The sequence below is a fragment of the Acomys minous genome (genome assembly GCF_964271855.1).
Source record: "Acomys minous genome assembly, chromosome: 7".
In the NCBI taxonomy this organism is placed as follows: Eukaryota; Metazoa; Chordata; class Mammalia; order Rodentia; family Muridae; genus Acomys; species Acomys minous.
Window position 1 is genome coordinate 12,261,201 of NC_140488.1, and position 25,203 is coordinate 12,286,403.

Below are 25,203 nucleotides of genomic sequence, written 5' to 3' on the forward strand. Positions count from 1 at the left end.
ATAGTTAACCAGTGATGTGTTTTTCTGTCATGTTGATAAAGGGTTGTTATACTGGCTAATTTTATATCAACTTTACACAAAGACTAGTTTAGAAAGTGGGAACCCCAGTGGAGAAAGTATCTGCACAAAATTTACCTGTAAGCAAACATATGGTGCATTTGTTTTAGTGATGATTAATGCAGGAGGACCCAGCAGACTGTGGGCAGTGCCATCCCTGGCTGGTGATCCTAGGTGATAGAATAAAGAAGACTGAAGAAGTTTTGGAGATCAAGTCAGTAAGTATAACTCCTCCATGGTTTCTGCTTCAGTTCTTGCCTCCAGATATTTGCTTTGAGTTTCTACCCTGAGATCCCTCAGCAATGGAGTATAACTTGAGAAATATAAGATGGAATAAGCTCTTTTCTCCCAAAGTTGCTGTTGGACATGATATTTTATCATAGCAACAGAAACCCTAAGTAAGTTTGTGGTATCAAAATAAATGCATATTTCTTATATAGGCCTCAAACAGAAAGTGAATGGAACATTGTAATACAATAAACCATATGATTTTTCTGCTGCATCTTCAAGTATAAAACTGAACCTAATGAAACAAATTTCATATATTATTAATTTAATACACATAAAGAAATAAAGTCTAAAATAAAATTATTGTGTTCTTATTACAATGTATAAATTAAAAATTAAATTTGTTAGTTGTGCACTTTTACTTCTACATAAACTAGAAGTTCTTATTTTGTCCACTAGAAATATCTTTAATATTAATGCCCTAAAATAGATTCACTAAATTTACTACAAATGGATAACTATATTAATTTTGTTACTTCTAGAGCTGTCCTTAATTAGTAAAATTTGTCATCTAATTATGTGTCTTTTTAGACACATAAATTTATTCATTGCTCAGCTTTTGCTTATTTTTAAACTGAATTCATCCATATTCAATAGTATAAGCTCATATTTTAATTATGGAGAGAAAGGAAAGTAAAAATAATATATAGTTTTATCATTCAAAGACCAAAAGCAACCTAATTAATTGGATATATATTGCTTACTATGTAATAAAATTGTGATCAACCTTACATAAAATTAGTGTTTGCTAACACTTTAAGCTAAATAAATACATTTAGTATCATTGAAAGACAGTTTTGGAGAAACAAATAATCAAGTGTTTTTTAACTTAAATTTTATTAAAATGTAGAGAATATTTTCTTTCATGCTAGGTTTTCATATTTAGAAGCTTATATTTTTAAAAATGAAATCTACAGAAGTGGCTGTCACCAGTAAGTATGATTATACAGCTTTAAAAATTTGGTTAGTTTCTCCAGCTAAAATGGTTACAGATGTAAAAGTTCTTAGCTAAGAGCATTTCAACTTTTTATGAGGTAAGATAAGATCTTTAATTCAGTTCTTACATAGGTGATCAATACACAAGGTAGTTTTCTGCCTTGAGTTCCTGCCCTGACTTTACTTAGTCATGAATTGTTGCCGAAGCTCAAAGAAACCATTTCCTTCCCAAGATGTTATGGGAAACCTCAACAAGACAGAAAGCTAATGAATAACTGTTTGCCATTTCAAATAATAACATTCACACAGTGAACGTTAGCATGGACTATGTAGAAAACACTTGTCGAATGTTATGAACAAACATATATATATACCCTAATATACAAAAATATAAACATAAAGTAAATGGTATGCTGATTTAAACAACCAAAACCAGCATCAGCATTATTTTGAGTTCAGATGACAAAATATGCAAATGAGAAAGTTCATGCACATAATATTATATTCTCAAATATTAAAAAATGAAGACTTTACAAACTTTTCACCAATGTTAAAAATGTTTCTATAAGGTCATAAAGCAGAATTTTCAAGATATTGTGTGGTCTTTCATCATATTTGTACGCTAAGAATTTAGAAAATACTGAAGAAGCACTTGTGCCTAATGAATTGACAGTTTGGTAGGAATCATTTCTCTGCAGACAATGCTGATGATAATTTTCATAGTGAAGTGAATTTACAACACAAACAAGGAAGAAAAGTCAGAGACAGTATAACAGTTGCTCTCAAGACTCAAGGAAAAACTGTTTTATAAAAACTACATAGAATATCACTAAAATATGTTGGTATAATGTTCTTGTGAACTGTGTATAGTTTACCGTTGTTCACTCAAATGCAGACTTCTCTACCCCACTCTCTGGTTTCAATCTGGACATTGTGTTGTGATGATTATTCTAAGTATTTCCTGTCTCAAGTTTGTGTAAACATGTCACCATTTGTTCTTTGTATTGCCAATAAACACCAATGCCAATGCTGAGCAATAACAGAGAATAGGATGGGACATCCTGGTCCAGTGATAGGAAGAGAAGAAGAGGAAGGAAAGAGATATGCATGTGGAAGAGACCAAGAAACACCTGGAGGAATGAGCCAGATCTAGGAGAGGAGTAAAAACCAAGTAGAATGTGGGAAATCTGAATGGGAGGAAAGTATACTAGCTTGGAGGTTTAGGATGGAGTAATTATTGCTCGGTGTTGTGCTCTAGACTAATTAAATAGATCCTAGTCTTCCTGTGTGGAAATCTGGTTAAGGAGTAAGTTGATTTATTAAAATAATAAATCAATATTAAATATTAATAATCATTCAACAAAAATAGATTTTAGAAGTTTAATAAAAACTGAACAATGGACACTATGTTTAAACATTAGTGGAAGTAGTGAGAAGAAATGCACAAACACTTCATGAGTAAAGAACTAGTAAACAGGATAGAATTGCAAAAATAATTCCAAAACGTACATAAAGTATTAAAAATGTAAAATGAGCTATCTTAATGATACATAACAGTCTCTAACATTGTACTAAACATTCATTTGTTCGTCCCAAATACTTATGTGTTTATTCTGAAATGCCCACTGAATCATAAAATAGACATGTTTCCTGATATCTCGATTTTATAAGTGGCAGACAAATGTTAATCAAATAATATCAAGACTACTCATAAAATTAAATGATTACCATAGGAGAATATATCAGCCAATAATAATCTGTTACAATTGGATTTGTCATAAGTCAGGGAGAGCAGGAAGAGTTTTTTTTTAAAACACTGCAGACTGGGCTGAGATCCAAAGAGTGGCTAGAAATCAATAAGGCAAAACAGTAAGGATGGGTTTCCAGGTGAAGGGAAGAACACAGAGAAATAGTCTGTGGTAACCAAAGAACAGTAATTAAAAGAAACTAAATTAAAAGAACTAAAATAACACTGATGCAGTTCAAGAAAGACAATACACAAGAAGGATACATTGTATGGGATGCTTTATGGACCTTTTTACATGTCTTTTCCTAAGGAGATATAAAGAAACTTCTATTCACACTAGATAGGAAAGGCATTGAAAGCCTAAAGAAAGGATTCTGCTCATGTTCTGATAGATGAACAAATGAGTTTATTTGAGTCTTAGTAGGATACAGGCAACTCAAAAGCAGCTACAATGTGGCCAGGTCCCCTTGGCAACTGTAAAATAGGTACACCACTGAAGAATCTCATTTTCAGCAAAAGATAAATCATTAAATCCTAAACTTTTTATTTTGGGGGGAGCGGTTCAAGACCGGTTTTCTCTGTGTAGTCTTGGCTGTCCTGGACTAAATTTGTAGACCAGGCTGGCCTCGAACTCACAGTGATCCGCCTTCCTCTACATACTAAACTTTTGAAGAGTCCCCTTAGTAACTTATAGGCAGCTGAACAGTGGCCTCACTTCACCCAACCTTCTGTATAACCTCTGAAAACTGGGAAACTCTGCTGGAACTAGATGAGCTTCAAGAACCTCCTCCCTCCATAAGAGAGGTCAAAGTGGGGCTGGAGAGATGGCTCATCCCTTAAGAGCATTGTCTGCTCTTCCAGAGTTCCTGAGTTCAATTGCCAGCAACCACATAGTGACTCACAACCATCTGTAATGTGATCTAATGCCCTCTTCTGGCCTGCAGGTGTACATGTAAGCAGAGCACTCTATACATAATAAATAAATATTTTTAAAAGTACCCAGACCTAGCCAAGGAACAGGACATTCTCCATGGTTAAGTGGAGACTGGGGACTGACTTTCACATGAACTCTGGTGACCCATATTTGGCCATGTCCCCTTGATGGGGAGGCTTGATGGCACTCAGGGGAAGGATAGCTGACTACCAAGAAGAGACTTGATACCCTAGCATCATATTCAAGGGAAGGAGGTCCCCTTAAATCACAGTCATAGGGAAGGGGAATGGGGTGAAAGTGGGATGGAGGGAGGAATGGGAGGATACATGGAATGGGGTACCAATTGAGATGTAATATTAATGATTTTATTTTTCAATAAAAAAAAAACAAAAAATGAATAAAAAAGTCAAAGGATCACAGCTAATCTCATTCAATACTTGCAGGGTCATTCCAACCTTGATGAAACTGCTACACAATAAGATAGGTACAGTTTGAAAAGGCATATTTTATTAATTCTAAGTGTACAGAGAAACAAACCAAAATTCAGAAAATAACATTGGAAAATACTTTTAACTAACTTGTTGACATTATTCATATTTCACTAGTTTTTATAAAAATGTTTTTAAAGACAATTATTTATGCATCTGTATGGCAAAGAGTGATTAAATGAGGCAGATCTTTAATCCCAGTACACCAAGGTCAAAGCAGATGGATCACTGAGTTTGAGGCCATTCTAGTCTGCAGAGTCAGTTCCAGGACAGCTAGGGTGACACAGAGAATCCTATCTTCAAAAAAAAAAAAAAAAAAAAAAAAACTAAATCATCCAACCAAACAACAAAAACCCACAACCACCATCATGAACAACAACAAAAATAAAACCACTGAAGGGACCATGGAGAGGTTGGAATGTTGTATATAGAAAGGTTAATTAACTTGTCTTGGCCTAATTTTATCCCCCTAAATAGCAATTCCTCTTCCACCTCTGTGTTGGAACTAATATCCTTTGACTAATAAATAAATCTAATTAACTTAGCTGGCCACTAGCTTCCACCAATTCAAAAGTTAACAATTTCCTTAAATGGAATCTGAGGCCTGCAAAAAAGCTTCCCGCATATCCTTGTTCTTGCCTCTCTGATGTACACACCAATGTATTTTAAACTTGTCTTGATTTATGAGATTCATTGTTATGTAAACCCATAAAGCTTTATAAAAGTGTGTCTATATTAGAACACTGAATTTTAGGTAAACAAAATTTATGTTCTTGGGTATTGTCTGTGATTTAATATAGCTCATTTTTAAAATATGACAGCTGTGGACTCTTTCCTTTGTTTTTGGTTCAGCTTGGTTTTACATAAAATATAAGCAAACATGGACCGGAAAGACATATTTAATTTACTCCACCTACAATATTCTAAATTACTGAATTTTATAATATTTCTAGAAACACATCAAATAAAGATATAAATCAAGGTACGTGTGTGTGTGTGTGTGTGTGTGTGTGTTACAGAAATAGAGGTCATAGACAATTGCATGCTGAAAAATCAGTCATGCTAAATCCTGTCTTCTAACCTACATTATACAAGTTAGTAAAGGAGTGCTCTTTAAACTGTTAACTAAAAAAAATGAATGAGTGATCTAGATTTATACAACAGAAAACTAGTGTTCACAGGAAATAATCTGTACTGGATTATGCTTATGAAATCAGCATAGTATTGTGCAAAAGTAGATAACAGTAAATAGAATCAGACATTGTCTACTTAAAATTGGAAATGTGTTCCAGATTACTTTGTTTTAGAGCTTTCCTACTTATATTATTCACAAGTACACCCTAAGCTACTCTAATTGGAGAAACACTGAGCAAATGATAAGAACATGCTCTAGTAGGCACAGATTCAAAAGTGGGATTTTGAGAGGTTAATATCAGAAAAATAGGATGAGATAGTAAGTTAATAAATTTAAAATATAGAATCCTATAATTTGTGGCTTGAACTAACTGGATCATGTCAAGAAAAAGTCAGAGCTTGTCAGTCAAAATGAGCTGATGGAGCTGAATAGCTGGTTTAGCAGCTAAGGGCTCAGTAAGTCTCACAACCAAAGAGACAAAATGAACAGATAAAAAATTGTATATTTTCAGATGCTAGTGTACATTGTACTTTTTAATTTAAGTTTAATTTTTTAAGTTTTAGTATATTGGAACATAATTGATCTATTAAATTTAAATAACTTTAATTTTATATGGTTTTTAATTCTTACTGTTTGTATTTTTTTGCATTTTTGCATATCTAAACACATCATTAAAAAGGAGAGTTTAATGGTTTTATTTGCCCTATATTTGTTTTATTTCTGTATTTTATTTGATTGTGTTCTTTAAGACATTTAGTAAGATATTCGATGAGAGTGGTGGATAAAGCACTCTTTTCATGGTTTTCATCTAAAGGGAAAGTACTAAGGTTCTATAGTAACATCTAATATTAATTGTAGATATTTGGTAGTGATGCATTAGATTAAGGAAGTTATATTTTAAAATAAATGTTCAGTGAGAAAAAAGTTATATTATAAGCCATTTTGTTTGCTTATAGCCAAACTTATTTACTCAGATGTCCATTTTCACAATCTGAATAGTGCTCACTACTGTGAATGTCTTTAGTACAAGAAGCCATTGGCTAGACATGACCACAAAATGAATTGTGCTTTATCCAAACTGATTAATTTTCCCCAGAAAAATACTATATTCTCCTCCATCTTCTGGACTCATCATTTGTATTTTTAAGAAATTATTACGTTCTGATAGGGACTATAGTCGTAGATTCTTTAAGAGATAGAAAAACCATTGTTTTCAATCCTCTACTGTTAGTAAAACTTCTGGCAGTAGATAGTGTTTTCTCCTTGGAAAACAAACAGTTTTTCAGTAGACACTAACTAGTTGTTCTCTATTCTTGAACTCTAGTCAATGGGCTTTGGAGCTCCATACAAGGAAGACTGAGCTCAAACCCACTTGTTACTTCAAGAATTTTTATCTTAAGCACATTTTTATAACAATTATTTTTGCATTTTAAAATAATTGTAAACAGTTGTATCTATTATTTTTAAGCAAAATTAGAAACTAAAAGTTTTGTGCTAATTCTGTTCATTTATTATGAACCTTATAGATTTCAGGATATGTTTCAAGCATAGCAAAGAAAAGCAGTATAAGAAATAAATGGTAAATGGTAAATGGCATAAAATGGTAGAAAATGATGGTATTTATCCTTAGCTAGAGGGAGTATGTTTTAAAATCTTCAGAGGAAACCTGAAGTCTTGAAACCTACTAAACACTGCTAATGCTATATCTCATTTATATACATATATATGTATATAATATATATGTGTGTGCATGTGATAAAAACGAAAGAAAAAATTAGTCACATAGAGATATTAACTATGTCTGATAATACAGTAGAAAAATAAAACAATATAACTTAAAGAAAGTTTCTCAAAGTATTTTATTGTGCTGAATTCGACTTCTTTAATAATATGGATGAAATAAAATGAGGCAAAAGTTGTAAGCATTGCAGAATAGCTTTAGGCTCCTAATTCAGAATTACTTGAATATAAGGACTGAAATTTATAGTGAATCTAATAACTGAGAAAATTACTTACCCATTAATCACTTGTACAGTTATAACCACTGAATTCTGCAGAACTTAGCCTCTCAATTAACTAATCATTATTTTCTAGAGTGTAGTCATTGGCCTGCATGATTAATTTTACTAAGTTGGAACAATGTAGAATAACTTAAGAGAGTCTCAATCATGTTACTCCACAAGCATGTCTGTGGGGGCTTGTTGTGTTTGCCTTAACTACATAGGAAGACTCAACATAAAACTGGTAGGCATCAAACCCTTGGCTTGAATCCTCAGTTGTAGAGAAAACAAGCCAAATGTGTGCATACATTTATTTCTTTCTCTGCTCTTTGCGTGTGACTATCTGTTTCAAATTCCTGCCTTGACTACTACACAATGACAGCCTGTTACCTGAGACTATAAACCAAGTAAATGCTCTTTCTCTCAATGATGTTTTCATATAGGCTGACCAGAGTAATAAAAAAACAAAACTAGGATGACATGTCAGACAAATATTCTAAATTGTTATAAAATAAATTAATTATTTTAATAAATAGTATGATTGGAAACTGTATAGTGGATTATTGGCTGGCTTCTGAAGTTGAAACAGTATTAAAATAGTAATAATATAATATTATTGTCTAAGAATATTTTTCTTAGGAATAGTTCCTCATGAATTTGTATTACAGAGCATTTATAAAACATGAAAACATGCATGATTAATCTAATTCAAATGTAATAACAATTGTCTGAATTTACACACTACTGAGTTTTATAAAGACAATCATGAGCAAGAACTAAAATTCCAGGTTCATATTTCATTTACAGGGGGAAAGCTATTACCCTTAAAGCAGGACAATAGTTTTGCTACTGTTATTATCTCTCTGTCTGTTTGTGTTTTTTAAACTTTTTCTTTTCTTCTGTTATTTGTGTGATGATATGCTTTGTTTTGTCCCATTGTGGCTTTTGTGATTGTATATTATTTAATTTTTTATTTGTTCATATTATTTATGTTTATATGCCTGTATCCTCATGAGAGAGAGAGAGAGAGAGAGAGAGAGAGAGAGAGAGAGAGAGAGAGAGAGAGAGAAGGTATATATTTGGATGCATGGCAAAGTGGAGAGAATCTGAAAAGAATTCAAGAAGAAGAAACTATAATTAGAACATATTGTATTAAAGATTTATTTTCAATAAAGATGCTATCAGGTGTATTTTAACCTAATGTTTACTTTTCAAGATTATCACTGAAGGAAAAAAAACAGAAATCATTGTAATGAATGCAAATAATTCTTATTGCAAGAACAGAAAAAAAACATCAGTATCTGTGACTTTAATCCATTAAAAAGTATAATTAGTTGATTTTACCCTAAACTATATTGAATATTACACAACACATAGGGTATGTTACTTACAGACCATGTCTACAGCAATTATATATATATATATTTCCATTAACTTGATCTTATTTGATAAAATATTTTATGAATAATATGTAGTTTTCAGGATTACTTCATACAGTTTTGTGTATTTATTATTTTTTAATCCTTCATGCTGAAAATTGAACTCAGGGATTTCATTGGGAAGTACGCTAACATGGATCAACATGTTTAGGTTTCATATTATTTTAAAGGGGATTGTAAGTAACAACATAGTATTTGACACCAAAAAAATACATTGTATTGCCAGTGATCAATGAGATGTTTGAGTAAACTAAAGAAACTTTGTAAACCTTCATTGTGAAAGCATCAAATGAAGATTATTCAATATTTCTATAAACATTGCTTTTAGATTTAGAATGTCTTTGCAGCACACTTATTTATAACTTATTTCTAGACTCTGAATAAACTTTAAGCCTTGTCCTAGCTACCTTGAACTATTCACTAGAGAGATCCCTACAAACACTACTTGCTTCCTCTAAAACAGAAACTCATTCCCAGATTTTTAGATATAATCACTTATGTACTGTGTGGACCCTTCACCCATCAATAAATAGCAGATTGGCCTATGGTTGCACAGGAAATAGGAAGGAAAGATAGTGCATGCTGGGATAAAATGAAGTGCAAGATTTGCCCTGGGACACTGAGGAGGACAGAAGATGAAACCTGAGCAAAAGTTACGAGCTATGTGGCAAAACTTAGAATAAATGGGATATTAAATTTAATTAAGAACAAATCAAGGAACATGTCTAGGTATATTGGCCTAAGCTTTTGTAAATATATTTAAGCCTCAGAGTCATTATTTCTTAGAACAAGGATGTGGGTGAAAAACATGATTTATAGAAAACCCCCTTCAACAAGAGTTCCTTAAAACAGTCACTTGCAAAGCACCTGTAGCAGATTAGGAAGAGATATTTTAAACATGATAAGCTGTATATATATTTTTGATTGTGATTGTCCTAGTGACTGAGGATATATGCTAGTGCAAGCTGCAGCTGGTTGAGACCATTGGCCAATCGCAGGCCAAGTAATGCTCTCCTTTTTAAGGAACATGTAAGAAGACTGGGACAATTTCAACACAATCCTTCTTCCATCTGGTGTTCCTTCAAGTTAACCAAGGATTCTACAAAGGTCTGTGACAAGAGAAACTTCTGGTGGCAAATGTTAACCAGATTCCCAAGACAATGTTGTTTCTGCAGGTAACTACCATGTATGAGCATTGGGAGAACAGGGGGGCATAGGGAACCCTTGCTAAGGACCCAATCCCCTCTTTATGTGATGCAAAGCTGGATGTATTGACTACATAATCCCCAGGTCCACAGTAACTTTCCAAGGAGGGCTTCAAGACACTATTGTGAAATCCCAAGGTGGAAAAATCCTGCTCCCACCTCTCTGTTATCTCTTGCTACCCAGTCTGTACACATGAGTCACATTTGGGAGGCAGTATCAGATATTATAGCATGTGTGCCATTCTCCTCTCAAGGTATGTCTGGAAGGAAGACCTCAGACCCTCTCTATCTCCACAGATTGAAAGATCTGACCCGCCTACATCCTATACAGCTGATTCCCTGAGAAACATTCAGTGAGAAATGCAGGAATTCCTTCTGGGAGACAAATGATTATCTCCTGTTTACCCATCTGTAGGAACAGAGTGAATATCAATTCTCAACTTCATATGGAAAAAAAAACAGAATACCTACAACAATCTATACAATAAAAGAATTTCAGGAGATATCTCCATCTCTGACTTCAAGCTATACTACAGAGCAATAGGAATAAAAACTGTATGATACTGGAATAGAAATAGATATGTTGATCAATGGAATTGAATCAATGACCCAGAAATAAATACACACACACTCATCTATGCATACTTGATTTTTGACAAAGGACCCAAAGCCTTTCAATGGAAAAAAAGAAAGCATGTTTAGCAAGTGGTACTAGTCTAACTGGATGTCCACATGTAAAGAAGTGCAAATAGATCTGTTATTCAGCATCTGGCAGTGAGTGTCCTGTGTCCCACATCCTGAGTGGGTTTTATTGTTTGGGGTCATGAAGTGTGATGGCAAAAAGTCAGAAATGTTCTTTTTGCCCTTTTTTGATTTCATTAGACAGGGCTGCTTTTTGTGTAGCCGTGGCTCTCTAGAACTCACTGTGTAGAATGGAATGGCCTCAAACTCACAGAGATCTGCCTGCTTTTGCCTCCTGAGTACCTCTGCTTCGGAGTACTACAATGAAAGCTGTGCAGCACCACATCCAAGCATTTACTCATATCTTAATATTTAAATGAATACCTTAAATACCTTATAATAAATACCTTAAATAGCATCATAATGTTCTTTTCATTTATATAAACTATTAACAGCAAAGGCCCAGAGACACATTTCTTCTTGGACACACCCACAGTACCACCCCAGCAGCCAGTGGTCTGGGTGTGCTGACCACAGACACGAAGGCCCCAAAAGTAGCATAGACCCCTATTGGCTCTAAGCTTCTTCAGTCGCTCCAGGTTCTCATGCAGCTTGTTGTCTATACCATTGGCCAGAACATGGCTGTACTTTCCCTCTTTCACGTTCTTCTGTCTGTTAAAGAACTCATCTGGGATCTTCTACTGTCATGGATTCTGCATGATGGTGATCACACACTCCATCTCATCCTCCGTGAGTTCTCCAGACATTGTTAATGTCAATGTCTGCTTTCCTCAACACCACATGAACATATCTTTGCCCCATACCCTTAACAGTAGTGATGGCAAAGGCTGTTTTCTGCTGCCCATAGATATTTGTGTTGAGTACTCGCAAAATGTGCTGGAACTTCTCAGGGATAACTAAAGACTTGTATGAAATTCAGGAATAGCAAGCTACATGTCCAGTAAATATCCAAAATAAAGTACTCAGGGTGAAACTCCTTGCCTGGGGCACTAAGCCAGGTCTCCCCACCTCACTGCCACCCCCTTTACCCAGGGAGGTTGAGAATGAGTTTTCCATGGAGTGTTACTGTTTAACCCTTTCAGAATGAGACTGCAGGTCTCAGACAGCAGTGGAGACTGGGGAATCCCACAAGCCTGTGATGATACCAAGGTGTTACAGCTCCTTGTTTGAGCTGCTGTGCTAAGCACAGCAGAGTAGGCAGGCAAATATTTGAAATCTGCTGGTAGGCAGGTCCAGTGAGATGCAGCCCTGGCAATGCTTCACTGGGGTCAGCACCAAGTAAGTGAGCAGCAACAGTAGAGCAGCCTCAATGGCTGTAAAGGCAGCTCCACCATTCCTGCTTGGCCAGTGGACATCCAGTGGTGGTCCACATCCTCCCTCCCAGAATAAATAGAATCTCAAACAGTCATGGTGGAGGAATGGCCAGCAAAAGAGCAAGCACACAAATACAACAGCCAGCCTTTGTTTATAAACCATGGGCAGTGGGAGAGAGGTTTCAAGATGAATATATTTGATTTGCTAGGGCTAAAGGTACCTGCATGCTTAATCCACATACTATGATATTTACATGCAGTAACACAGGGTACTATCCCAAGAAGGGGACAACAGTAATTATTGTATGGTAGAAAGAATGACTTCTAGGTAGGATGAAAGGTCATTTACTGGAGGCTAGGATCTCTTGAGCATAGAGTGGGGTATTTCCAGGAATTTCCTGTGCTTGTTGAACAAATTCCTTATGAGGAAAAAGCCAGGCCTATAATCTTCCTTGAGGGCTGTGTGACACTCCTTACAAAATCTGGGGTTACCATGTCTGTTAGAGTAAGAACCCCCCCCCCCCACTGAGAAAAGGGAGTCCACCTTCATACACCAGGAGCAAAGTTGCTATCTGTATAAGTCAGACTACAAGCTTATCCAGCAGAGTCCCACATAAATCCGTATTTATTACTCAAAAGATGTCCAGGGAGGACATCCTATTGGGACTCTAGATGAGAGAAGCATGGGAGAATAGCAAAGTAGAAGGATCCAGAGGGTCCTAGAAACCTACAAGTAGAACATTATGATAGGCACCAGCCAAGGACAATACAGGCTGTAAACTTTAAACCCCTACCCAGATCTAGCCAATGGACAAGACATTCTCCACAGTTGAGTGGAGAGTGGGGCATGACTTTCCCACGAACTCTGGTGCCTCATATTTGACGATGTCCCCTGGAGATGGAGGCCTGGTGGCACTCAGAGGAAGGATAGCAGGCTACCAAGAAGAGACTTGATACCCCATGAGCATATACAGGGGGAGGAGTGCCCCCTCAGTCACAGTCATATGGGAGGGGAGTAAAGGGAAAATGGGAGGGAGGGAAGAATGGGAGGATACAAGGGATGGGATAACCATTGAGATGTAACAAGAATAAATTTAAAAAAAAGATGTTCTACCATACTATAAGGACATTTGCTCAACTATGTTTATTAGCAGCTTTATTCATAATAGCCAGAATCTGGAAAGAATCTAGATGTCTCTCAACTGAAGAATGGATAAAGAAACTGTGGTACATTTACACAATGGAATACTGCTCAGCTATTAAAGAGAAGGAGATCTTGAAATTTGCTGGAACAGAAATGGAACTAGAAAAGTTCTTCCTGAGTAAGGTAACTCAGATTCAGACAGACAAACATGGAATGTACTCACTTATAGGTGGATTTTAGCCATATAGTAAAGGAAAAACATACTATAATGCAGAGACCCAAAGAAGATAAGTAACAAGGAGGATCCAAGGGAGGATGCTTAAATCTCACTCGGAAGAGCAAATAGAATAGACAAAGGTAGTGATTGAAGGGAGGGTACCAGGTGGAGAAGGGGCACAGAAATATATGAGGATAGAGATCAAGAGTGGGGAGACAAGAGGCAAGAGGACAGAAGGCCTAGAGAGAAAAAAGAAACTGTGTGTGTGTGTATGTGTGGTGTGTGTGTGTGTGTGTGTGTGTGTGTGTGTGTGTGTGTGTGATGTATGTATGTATCTATGTATGTATGTATGTGTGTGTGTGTTTGTAATTATTTTTTCCTCTTTTTCTTGCCAGCTCCTACCAGGAGCCATCACCTCTGGCCTCTAAATCCTTAAAGAGAGTTGAGTCTCTTGAGAGTTACAAACAGTACTGGTCCCAAGACACAAGGAACTATCAGCTTTTGGGTTCTTTATCTGACTCTACATCCAACTTCAGATTTACACACTATGTCAAAGCTGGCCTTTGACATATTGTCAACTAATGCCAACCATAATCTTGCCTTTTACTACCAACATGCTCATGGATGCTTGTGTTCTGGATTACAGTTTTCCCTCTCAGCAATAATCATGACAATTCCTCTTCTGACTGAACAGAGGATGCACTAACCCACTAACCAAGATGGAAATTCTTACAGGTTCATTTGGAGTTCAATGAGGTTTATGATAACATAAAGTTTGATACAAACAATATCAAACAGTGCTGGATAAGAATGCATATTTAGGGGCCTTGGAAACATGGTCTCATGAAGTGTTTTAGATGATTAGTGCTGACACATGGTAGTCTAGTAGGCCCTTAGGAAGTATTTTTGCTCAAGGCAATCACAGAAGCAAGGGAGGGTCTGCAGCTGCTAATGAGAGTTTGATAGTCCATTTTCAGTCTTTGGTTATTTACAGAAAATGGACATCAAAAGGAGTGCCTGCAACAAAAATTTACATAACTTACTATTAACATCAACAGTGATTTCTGACAGATTTTAACATTGGTTTAACAACCTTTAACATCTGCCTAATGCTTAAGGCAATAGTGGGTTCTCATCCATCTTAAAAGCATGACTAACAACAAAGAAACAGAAGCCATGAATTTAAGAGAGACCAAGGGAGACTGTATGTGGGAGAGGCTAGAGGTAAGAAAGGGAATTTGGGAAAATATATTAATAGAATTATTTAAAAAATTAAACATAAAAAGCACATTTTTCCACTAGGAGAAACATATTTGCAAGTGTTATACATTAATTGAATTATAAACAAAAAATAAATATAAAAAGCATATTTTTTCACTAAGAGAAATATATTTTCAAGTGTTAGAAATTTTGTTGTAGGGACAGGTATATTGAGACATTCATGCCCACAGGAAAGAGCAAACTCTCTTCAACTTGCAGTTGAACAATTGTAAGTGTTCTAGATGAAATCATTCAGCTCCATGGCCTGATGGACTTCCTGAATTTGCCACTGCTTTCCCTATTGCTGACCTCCTCCTCATTGAGGTATTGCTACCCACCAAGTCTCAATCAAGCATGGCTTCCTAGGACCCCATATCAGGGAGCTGACAGACCATATACACCATCAGCTCTCTGTTCTGAGTTCAATGGCTGCAGTCTTCTCCAGCTAGACTCAGCACATCTATCTGCCATCTTCCTATGTCCTGAATTCTCACAAGTCTGCTTTTACATGAGCTGTGTGGTATATTAAAGGGCCCAGTTTTCTGACTTTGGATTACACTGCATTCAGTCTGGGAGAACAGAGCCAGGATACTTTAGGTCCCCCTTTGCAGGTCCCTCAGTCATAGCCTTTCCTCAGTCATTGGCAGCAGCACACTTCTCTGTAGTCTCCCAGAATCCAGTCACTCTTCCTTCTCCATACATGAGGGTTAATACTTGCTGCTACACATTATGCCACACTTTTTGTGCTTCTCTGACTCCTCTCATTCCTTTCATAACTTACCCTCTCAAACAATCTCATTTAAGGGTGGATTTGTTTCCCCACCAAGCTCATTCTCAACAATTTGTCTTCTACCATTTGCTCTAGGAGAGTGCGGAAAGTCTCACTATCACCCCAGTTGCTACTGAATGTGTTTCAAATCCTCCCAAATGAAAAGTGAACAGTTCTATGAAAACAGCTTGAACAGAAGAAAAATGTCATTTTTTGTTATTGTTTGCATTTTTCTCACATTATATTTTCTACTAACTCAAAATCTGTATTCCATTCATATGCTCATGTGAACCCATTCTATCCCTAATGAAAAGTTTTTATCCTTAAGAGCAGAACATGGAATTTTATCATAAACTATTCATGGGTTAATTGATTTCAAAACTGTTGTGGATCAGAGTCCATTTGACTTAAACCACTCTGCACTGAGATTGTATTTTATGGAAAGTCATTTCAAATTTGGTACTCATGTCAGTATCATTGTTTTAAGATGCAATAGTGAAATTATTTAAAATGATGTCCTGAATATACAAGTAGTGAGCAAATTCCTGAAAAAGATATCCCACACCACGTACTAGCAAAGAAATAATTTTAAAAAGAACTATTCTAAATGTGAAAAAATTCAAATGACATTTGTGTAAAAGAACCTAACATGACAACTACCATTAGTATCCAGAAACTTAAATCTGGTATGATTATTCCCAAGGAGTCATGAAAAGACAATGTATTATATATGAATAATTATAGCAGATTTTTTTATAAAAGCTAACCTGGAAGAGTCCAAGTGGTATCCTTCAACAGTGATATCATAAAACCACCTATTTAAATCAATGTTAGGACTTATGCTGAACAGAGGGAAAGCCAAGTCTTAATGACTATACTCTGTACAACACTATTAATCTTTCTTTTTTTCTTTTATTTATTTATTCAGATTACAACTCATTCTTAAAACGACAACATTGCACAGGAGAATAAAGCTGGCCCCCACTAAATACTAGCCTGTCAAGGGTGAGACAGTGGAATACTGTGTGCTGAGACTAGGCAGTAAAGAAGAGCAGTGTCTGTAGATGAACAAGAGTACAGCACTCAAAGGCAGGAGTGGGAGTGCTGATGGCTGTCTTTGTGGAGTCCTGCTGGTAAGGTTGAAATCTGACATTTTCAGATCTCCTCTGAGCTTGTTCTAAACGGTGGACTCCCATTCTCAGGAAGGTTCTCTCTTTGCCTGATCTGGGGAAAACCAGATCTTGTAAGGAGCCTTACAAAGCCCTCAGGAAAGATAGCAGGCCCAGCCCTTTCCTGATAAGAACTCATTCAGCAAGCACCTGGGAATTCCTTATGTTAAGGAGATCCTAGCCTTAAGCAAGTGGCTTTTAATCTTACTTAGTTCTTCCTCCACCCACAGGATATTCTTCCTCTACCCGGGTTCTCAGTAGACTGTGTCTGCTTCATTATCCACTCTGGAGGGCGCACCATTTCCACTTCATTTTTCTTAATAGGACACAATTCCAAGTCAGGTTTCTTCATAACACACGACTAGAAATAGGTTGTGGTGGTTTGAATGAAAATGGCCCCACAAGGCTCGTAGGGAGTGACACTATTAGGGGGTATGGCCTTGTCGAAGTGGGTGTGGCCTTGCTGGAGGAAGTGTATGGGTATGGGATTTGAGGTTTCAGTCAATCCCGGTGTCACTGTCTTCTGATAGCTGTGGGTGCAGATGTAGAACTCTCTCTACTTCACTAGCACCTTGTCTGCCTGCATGTTGCTGTGCTTCTTGCCATCATAATAGTGGACTAAACCTATGAACAGTGATCCAGGCCCAATTAAATGTTTTCCTTTAAAAGAGTTGCATTTTACATCGCACTAGAAACCCCAACTAGACAAAGATAAACTTTTTGGTTCTTCTGAAAGCTTTCATACCCTCATACCATTTGCTGGGTTACAGCACACAACTATGACAAAGATGAATTTGTTATCTATTTTTGTAAATATGTAACAAATATCCCACATACATCACAGATTCCCTCTCATTTTCCCCTTTGTGTGAACCCTCTCCCCCCTCTCTCATACACACCTACATTTCACTCATTGCCCCCTCTCATAAGGTAAAATGCTGTGGCATGTCATCATACAGTTCTTCTAGTTTTAATTGACCATTCTTGCCTAAATTGTCAAACTCTGGGTTCATTGTTCAATCCTGTAGGCACTTGTACTCCTTAATTCTCAGAAATGTACTTCTTTTTCCCTTCTCCTTCCCTGTCCCCTACTGTCTCTTCCCTTCCCACTGCCTCTCCCCTCCACTCCTCTCTTCCTCCTCTATTTCCTCTAACACCTTTCCCAGGCATTCATCTTCCCTTCCCTTCTTCAGTCTCCCCTGCCTTCTTCTCTGTCCATTCCACCAGCTCCTCTCTACTTTACCTTGCTTCCTCTTTTTTGTACTCCATCCTCTTCTCTCCCCAGTCTTATCCTTCTTTTCTTCCCTTCCCCCACCCCACTGCCTTTATTCTCTTCACTCCCCCCTACTTCCACCTTCACCTGTCCTCTATTTCTTCCCTCTGTCCTACAACCTTTGCTTCCTTCCCCTCCTTTCCCTCTTTTGAGTTCCCCATGTACTTACCTCTCCCTTCTTCTCCCTATTCTCTTCTTTATCCCACTACCTGTCCCATGCCCCTCCATTGCCTCTCCTCCATCCATTCTACTCTCTTCTCTGCCTCCTCTCCCTCATGCCACCTCCTTGGTTCCCATTGTCCCAGTTCCCTTTCCCTTCTCTCTTGTGCTGCTTGTTTTATGTCAATTTGACACAAGGAAGAGTCCTTTAGGAAGAGGGACCTCAATTGAAAGAAAGCGTTCATCCCACTGGAAGCAGTGGCAGCCTTGAGCAGGTGGTCCTGGGTTGTACAAGACATCAAGATGAGCAAGTCACCAAGCAGAATTCCTCAGTGGTCTCTGCTTCCATTGATGCCTTCAGTTCCAATCTTGAGTTCCTCCTGCGTTGGCTTCCCTTCATGATGGACTGGGCTCAGGCCTTGCAAGGGAAATAGACTCTTTTCTCCCCAAGTTGAACTTGTTCAGGTTTTATCACAAAAAATAGAGCAAACTAGGATGCCTTCCCTTCCTGTCCTTCCTGCATCACACTGCTTGTCTCTTCTTCCTCTGACGCCCTTTCTCCTACCCTTCAATTTCGTTCCCACTCTCCTTCATGACTCATCTCCTTTACTCCTTTCATTTTCTCCCTTCCCTTGTTCCGTTGGTATCCTCTTTCTCCTCTCCTCCACACTCCCTCCTCTGTCCCCCACCTCTATTTCCCTATCTCCTCCCTCCTTTTTCTCTCTGTTCCTTTCCCTGTTCCTTTCCCTCCTCATTCCCTCTCATTCCATTCATTCCACCACTCCACTCCTCCTCTCTCCCTCTCCCTCTGTCTCTGCCCTCCTTCCTTCTTCCCCTCTCCATCTTTCTTTACACTTCTCTATGTCTTCAGTTTTCCCTCTCTCCTCCAAGCCCACCTTTTCTCTCATCCCCTATTCATTACTGTCCTCTATCTCTCATTTCCTTTCTGCTTCCTTTCATCTAACTTTACCTCCCCCACACTTTACATATCCCCTTCGTCCCTCTTTTCCTTTCTTTCCTTTTTCTATACTCCCCTGCAGTTCCCATACATTTCCTTGGCCTTTCTCTCTTTCCTCCATTCCTTCCCCTTTCTTAGGCCATTCCTCTTCCCCCTTCATTTTTTCATCCTCAAATCTCCTTTCCCCTTCTTCCTTTTTCTATTCCATTTCATCCCCTTACCTCTGTCCTCTTACCTCCTCTGACCTCCTCACCCATTTCCTTTACCATTATCTCTCTCTTCCCGTCTGTCTTGTCTTCCATCTATTTCATGCCCTCCCCACTCCATCCTTTTCTCTCATCCCACTCCCTCACATCTCCCATTCTTTCCCTCTTTTACTCCCCCTCACCTTTCTTTCCATTCCCCTTAATCTTTCTGTATGAATTCATCCCTACTTCCTGTCCAGCCCCCTCCCTCCTACACTTTACCTCCACATTCATTCCGTTCTCCTGTTTTTAACTCCCCTTCCATTTTTCTTTCCCAGCTATATCCCTATCCTCAAGTACCTGGATCCCACTCCCCTTCCTTCCCCTCTACAAGCTTTTACTCTTTTCCTTGCAACATACACTATCTTTTCTCCCTTCTTTCCTCTCATATGCCCTCCCTGCACACTCCTTTTCCCAACTCCCCATCATCTGTCATGTGGCTCTGCTGCCATCCACAACCCCTGTTCTACCCTTCTTCTTCCCCTCTTTCTCTCCCAGACCCGTCTTTCCCTCTTTCTCCATTCCCCTCCATTATTTTCCCTTTCATTCCCCTCTCCATCTGCATCTCTTCCTCTACCCTTCATCCAATTATGTCCCCACCTCCTTTTTTCCTCACCTCCTACATCGCTTTCCATCTCTACTCATCCTCTAGTCTTTCTGCTTCCCTACCATCACTTTTCTCTCTCTTCCACACTTCTTCCTCCTAGATCCATCATAATCCCACCATTTTTCTACTCTTCCCCTCTCATTTTCCTCATCCTCCCTTTCCCTTCTCCCTCCCATTTTACTCTCTATCCCCTTCTCTATGTCTTCCACCTTTTCCCCTTCTCTCTAAATTTCCCTTCTATAATGTCTTTTTCATTGCCATCACCATCACATTTCCTCCTCCTCTAGTTATTTTCCCACCCCTTCTCTTTCCCATCCTGTCACTTATGTCTGATTTCCTCTTCCCTTGCTCTAGTTCACACTCCTTCCCCACCCACCATTTCCCCTCCCTCCATTGTGATCTCACATTTATTTCTCTCTTGCTCTTCCCCTCCCATCCCTCCTCCTTTGGCTCCCTCTCTTCCTCTACCCCTCCAGTTCCCTGTATCCCCACACCTTATTTTCCTACTAGTCCCTCCTTTTCCCTCTCCATTACAACTGCCTCCCCCACCTTTTCTTCTTTATCCGTTGCTTCCTTCCTCCTCTCCCCCACTCCTCCTGATTAGACCTCCTCATCCTCCCTTCACTCACCCTACTCTCACCTCTCTCTTCTGTCCTCCCTCTTGTTTTCTCTACTCCTCATCTTTGCCATCCTTCTCTTGTGGTCTGTGCTCTCTGTCCATTGCCCATTTCTGCCTCCCTTTTTATTCCTCTTTCCACACCCACTTCTCTCCCTTTTCCATCTGTCCTATCTCCACCTCCTCTCCATCCCTTTCTTTCCCTTCCCTTCTCTTCCCTTCCCTTCCCATTATTCTCCTCCTCTACCCATTCTCTTGTTCTCCCCCTTTCCTACCCCCCCATGTTCCTTTCCCCTCTCTCCATTGTTAACTCTCCTCATTTTCTCAACTCTTTAATGCCCTCCCAACTCTCTCCCTCTTCTGTCCTCTGTCCTTTCTCCCCTACCCCTCTAACTCCTCCTTTATGCCTTCCTTCCCCTCAGCTCACTCTTCTATCTCCATTCCCCTTTCCTTCATTTCACATCCCATCACCATATCCCTCCTCTTCTCCCTCCATCTAATTCTTTCCTCTCATCTTCCTCCCCTTCCATTCTCCTTACTTACCTCCAGTCTCCTCCTCTTCACTTAGTGTAGTTCACTCCCCTTTGTAAGCCTCTCCTCCCCCAGCCTCCATTGTGACTTCATCTCCATACCTATCCTGCTCTTCTACCCTTCCCCCTCTTCCTCTTCCTTCTTCCCTTCTTCCTTAGCTCTTTTCCTTAATAACCATGAAGGGATTGTCTTACAAGGTATTTTTCCTGCTATATCTTGTCCTTTATTGATCAGACCTCAACTGTTCCTTATAGGGCTCTGTAGCCTGCTGGAGATGCTGCAGGACATCTGAGGTCTGTGTTTGCTGCCATTCACTGGGTGTTATTTGGACTGCTAGAGTGGTCCGGAACCTCTTCCTTTTTCTCCAGCTGATTAGGGTCTCTCTTCTTTTTGCCTCGGTGGCAAATAACGATCACAGTTCGGTTCTTGTCCTTGTTGGGGCTCTGAGTGAGCACTTCCTTCACTCTCCTAATTATCTTCTCCCTCTGCTCAAGAAACAAGGAGAAGCAGGAGAATGTTAGTTTTGGAATAAGATGTAGGCTAGCTAGCAAGGAAAGCTCTGTAAGAGTGAGTGGAGGTTCAAGGAGGGTTTTGTAATTAGAAACCTTTGGGGCAAGGATCTATGTTGAAAAGGGGAAGAATTTAGGATCATCTGACCTTTTCATTACGTCTGTTCTGACGCTGAGCAGTCTCTTGAGTCTCATTCTTGTCCACGGTGTTGCTTTGTGTAGGCTCTTTTTCCATCTTTTTGGCGATATTTAGCTATTCTAGCTTACCCGACTGTACAGACTTCTGTGTCCAACGCTACCCCTCACAGTAATGAACAGGAGGCCTCTTGCCTGTCCTTTATGTACTCACTCTAGGGTAATGAGAAGCCACACCCTTAAGGTTTGTTTGGTCACCCAGGTCTGCAGCCAATGGTGCTCTCTGCTGGTTTATACATCATAGAAGGTCATCACTGACACATTCCTGGGTGTGGTGGACTTGAGGGGGTTGGAGGAAGACAAGATGCTCTAGTGGTTAATGAACACTGAACAATGTAGTCCCAACTGACTTTCTCATCTCCCAATGTTAATTTTTCATGGTATACATGACAGAAAAGGGAATTCCTTCAAACCTTTCCTGGAGTCACCCTTGTTATATTGCTCATGGCCCATGCTGCTGTATCCTTATCCTCATTATCACTTAGTAATTTTGGGTGTCTGTCAAACTTCTCAAAGCTAATGAACTCCAAGTTATGTCTTGGTGAAAATGTGCTTCATCTTACTTTTCTCTTAGACACAATCAAATACACACCAAAGACAATTTACTTCTTGGCTACTTCTGTGCAGTATTTCTCTTCCATCTGTTTCTCTTCCATCTCCACATAGAACTGCTCAGTATTTTGCTTCCCTTCGGAAATCATAGCCTCTGTGAAGATTTCAAAAAATGAGCTTTCTGAAGTGGAAAATGACCTTGTTTCACATCAGTGCAGTGTGTTCACACCCAAGGCCCTAAGTGTAGCATTGATACACAGGTTTCACTAAGCAAAGGGAGCTGTTGTCCATATTGTGAAAGTTTTGTGAACTGTAGCATCAGCAGTGCTGTAGTGGGAAAGTAGACCTATATTCAATGCTGGAGATTCCACTGTGTGAAGAGGCATAAAGATGGTTGTGCATATCTCCTTAAACACACTGGGGACCTCTTGTGAGTATATAATTGTTTCTGGACAAAAATTTCACAACCTTAAATGCATGATAGAGGGAACCAAGAAGAGGGATGTCACACCCCCATAGTTCTCCAGTGAGATGAAGACTGGTCCCGTTTCATTTAGAATTTGCATATCTCAATGGGGAAAAGGAAGAAAAATAACAACAAAGTGTATTGCCACATAATGATTTGGGGGCCACCAAGGTGTACTAGTTTTCAGTTACTGTAGGAAAAAAATTGAAGCAGTTACAGATGATATAGAATCAGCTTGATTTCTCATTCTAGAGGTTTCTGTCAAAGGATGATTCAACCTACTTCTTTAGCCTCTGCTGGTAGCCCTGTCATGGAGCACGAATGTGGTGAAATCAATTGTTCAACACCTGAGCCAGGAGAGAAAGGCGAGAGAAGAAGAGACTGGAACCCTACATTCTCCTTTGTGGGAATATTCCCAAGGGTCCAAGGGCCTCCGTTGGGGCCTTACCTCCAAAAGTTGTACAACCCCCTGCTTCATGATGCTAGCTAAGAGGCCAATATTAAAAGACATAGACCATGATGGACACCAATGACAAAGGGGACATAGAACATATTTTCTTACAGAACTCCGGGTGTTGTATTGACAACTACCTCTACATGTATGAACATTGGTAGGCACACTTTTGCATTTTGTGTGTGGGTGAGAGTCTCATAGTTACAATTAATATTGACAGTATCACTATGAATGAAAAAGAAAGAGTAAAGTATACACAAGCAGGTGACATCAAACAGATCATGTTAAAACTGATTTAAACATTGATAGTTAAATAGTTTCCCACTACTACCAAGTGAGTCTTTCAAATTAGGAATCATGAGGAGTGAGATAGTTTCTTTTTTCTTTTCTTTCTTACTTACTTTCTTTCTTTTTTTGTATTGAGAGCATGGGAAGAGAAGGAAACAGGGGAGGAGTACCCCAGAGAGGGAGGGAGGGAGAGAGAAAAAGAGACAGAGAGAGAGAGACAGAGAGACAGAGACAGAGAGAGAGACAGAGAGAGACAGAGACAGAGAGACAGACACAGAGATAGACAGAGAGATACAGAGACAGAGACAGAGAGAGGGACAGAGACAGAGGAAGAGAAATGTGAGGGAGTGGAGGGTAAGAAAGTGAAGTGGTTTCTATAACATCCATCCAGCGTTTTAATATTTTTTCCTCTGAAGTGCCTAAGGCTAAAGAGTGTGATCCTTTATTATTGTGCCTAGCATAAAAGTGCTTCAATGTAACATAATACACCCAGAAAGTTTGCAATGAGGAATACCTGCAATTGTACACATCAAAGAAAGAGAAAAAAAGCATTGTTAGGTTTTGTCACCCCATAGCAAGAGAACTTGACAGGATATTCTTTCATTCCAAACAGGATCAACTGAATATTTTTGCTTGAAATCAATATTACACACTTAGGTGTTTTGAGAGAGAGAAGAAAAAAATGTGGTATTTAATGTTTTCTATCTACTAATATATAGTATACCCTACTTTTCTCATTTTAATTGGTTCATGTTGTCTGTGTCAGTGTGGGAACATAGTATAGTTAAGAGTTGAAAGTGACTTCAACATTTACCCACCCTTGCCCCCCAGGTATCTTGAGCACAGCATCTCCATTTTAGTCATGGATTGGGATTTCACAATTTCCACATCTAAACATATCACAGAAAACCACTCTTGTGCTAGCACCCCAGGCTCAGGTAAGGACCTCTCCTTTAAGTGATGATTGACTGCCCAACTTATGGTATGGTTAGTGGGTGGGTACATTTTGTAGGTCTCAGTATGATGGGGAGGCATCCTTGACTTGGTTGACAACCATCATGTTATTACCTCAGTAACATAAACAAGGCACTCTGTGCACTTTGTTTTAGGATCCTCTTTACAATCAATTCACCATTAACCATTTTCTGTACATGTAACCTTCATTGCATATAGTACTCTCTTGTATACGTTGCTTTATTTCTTAGGCAATATGTGCTTTTTTGAAGACCTGGGGTATGTAAGAATCTGAAGGTTCCTTCATATTTGCACCCACTGCAGTAGTGTACTCTACCATGCAGGTGAGAGAGGGTACAATAGAGAGATGTCCTTTTTAACAGAGCTGCTCTGTTCCTTCCAAAAAGATGGAAATCTGTCTTTCTCCCTCTCATCACCCTCTTGAGGCTTTTCAGCTAAATAAGAATCCAAATCTAGTATTTGAAACAGCTGTGTGGTTGACTTATTTGTTTGTTTGCTTGGTTGTTGGTTTTTCAAGACAGGGTTTCTCTGTGTAGCCTTGGCTGTCCTAGACTCACTTTGTAGACCAGGCT

At 38.7% G+C, this 25,203-nt stretch overlaps 1 protein-coding gene and 1 pseudogene across 2 annotated transcripts; both read right to left on the reverse strand.

Moving 5' to 3' along the window:
- Positions 1-9,876: 9,876 nt before the first annotated feature.
- LOC311602077 (small ribosomal subunit protein uS13-like) lies at positions 9,877-19,672 on the reverse strand (annotated as a pseudogene). The gene is made up of 3 exons: positions 19,661-19,672; positions 11,318-11,834; positions 9,877-9,891 (listed from the first exon to the last, which is right to left on the reverse strand). The product of its transcript is annotated as a small ribosomal subunit protein uS13-like (transcript).
- A 1,731-nt stretch (positions 19,673-21,403) lies between these two features.
- Positions 21,404-21,994, reverse strand: LOC311601514 (uncharacterized protein). Its single transcript, XM_084789008.1, has 2 exons — positions 21,850-21,994; positions 21,404-21,677 (listed from the first exon to the last, which is right to left on the reverse strand). The coding sequence occupies exons 1-2, from the start codon at positions 21,934-21,936 to the stop codon at positions 21,504-21,506; spliced, it is 261 nt and encodes an 86-aa protein (XP_084645134.1). The 5' UTR covers positions 21,937-21,994; the 3' UTR covers positions 21,404-21,503.
- Between the last annotated feature and the right edge of the window lie 3,209 nt (positions 21,995-25,203).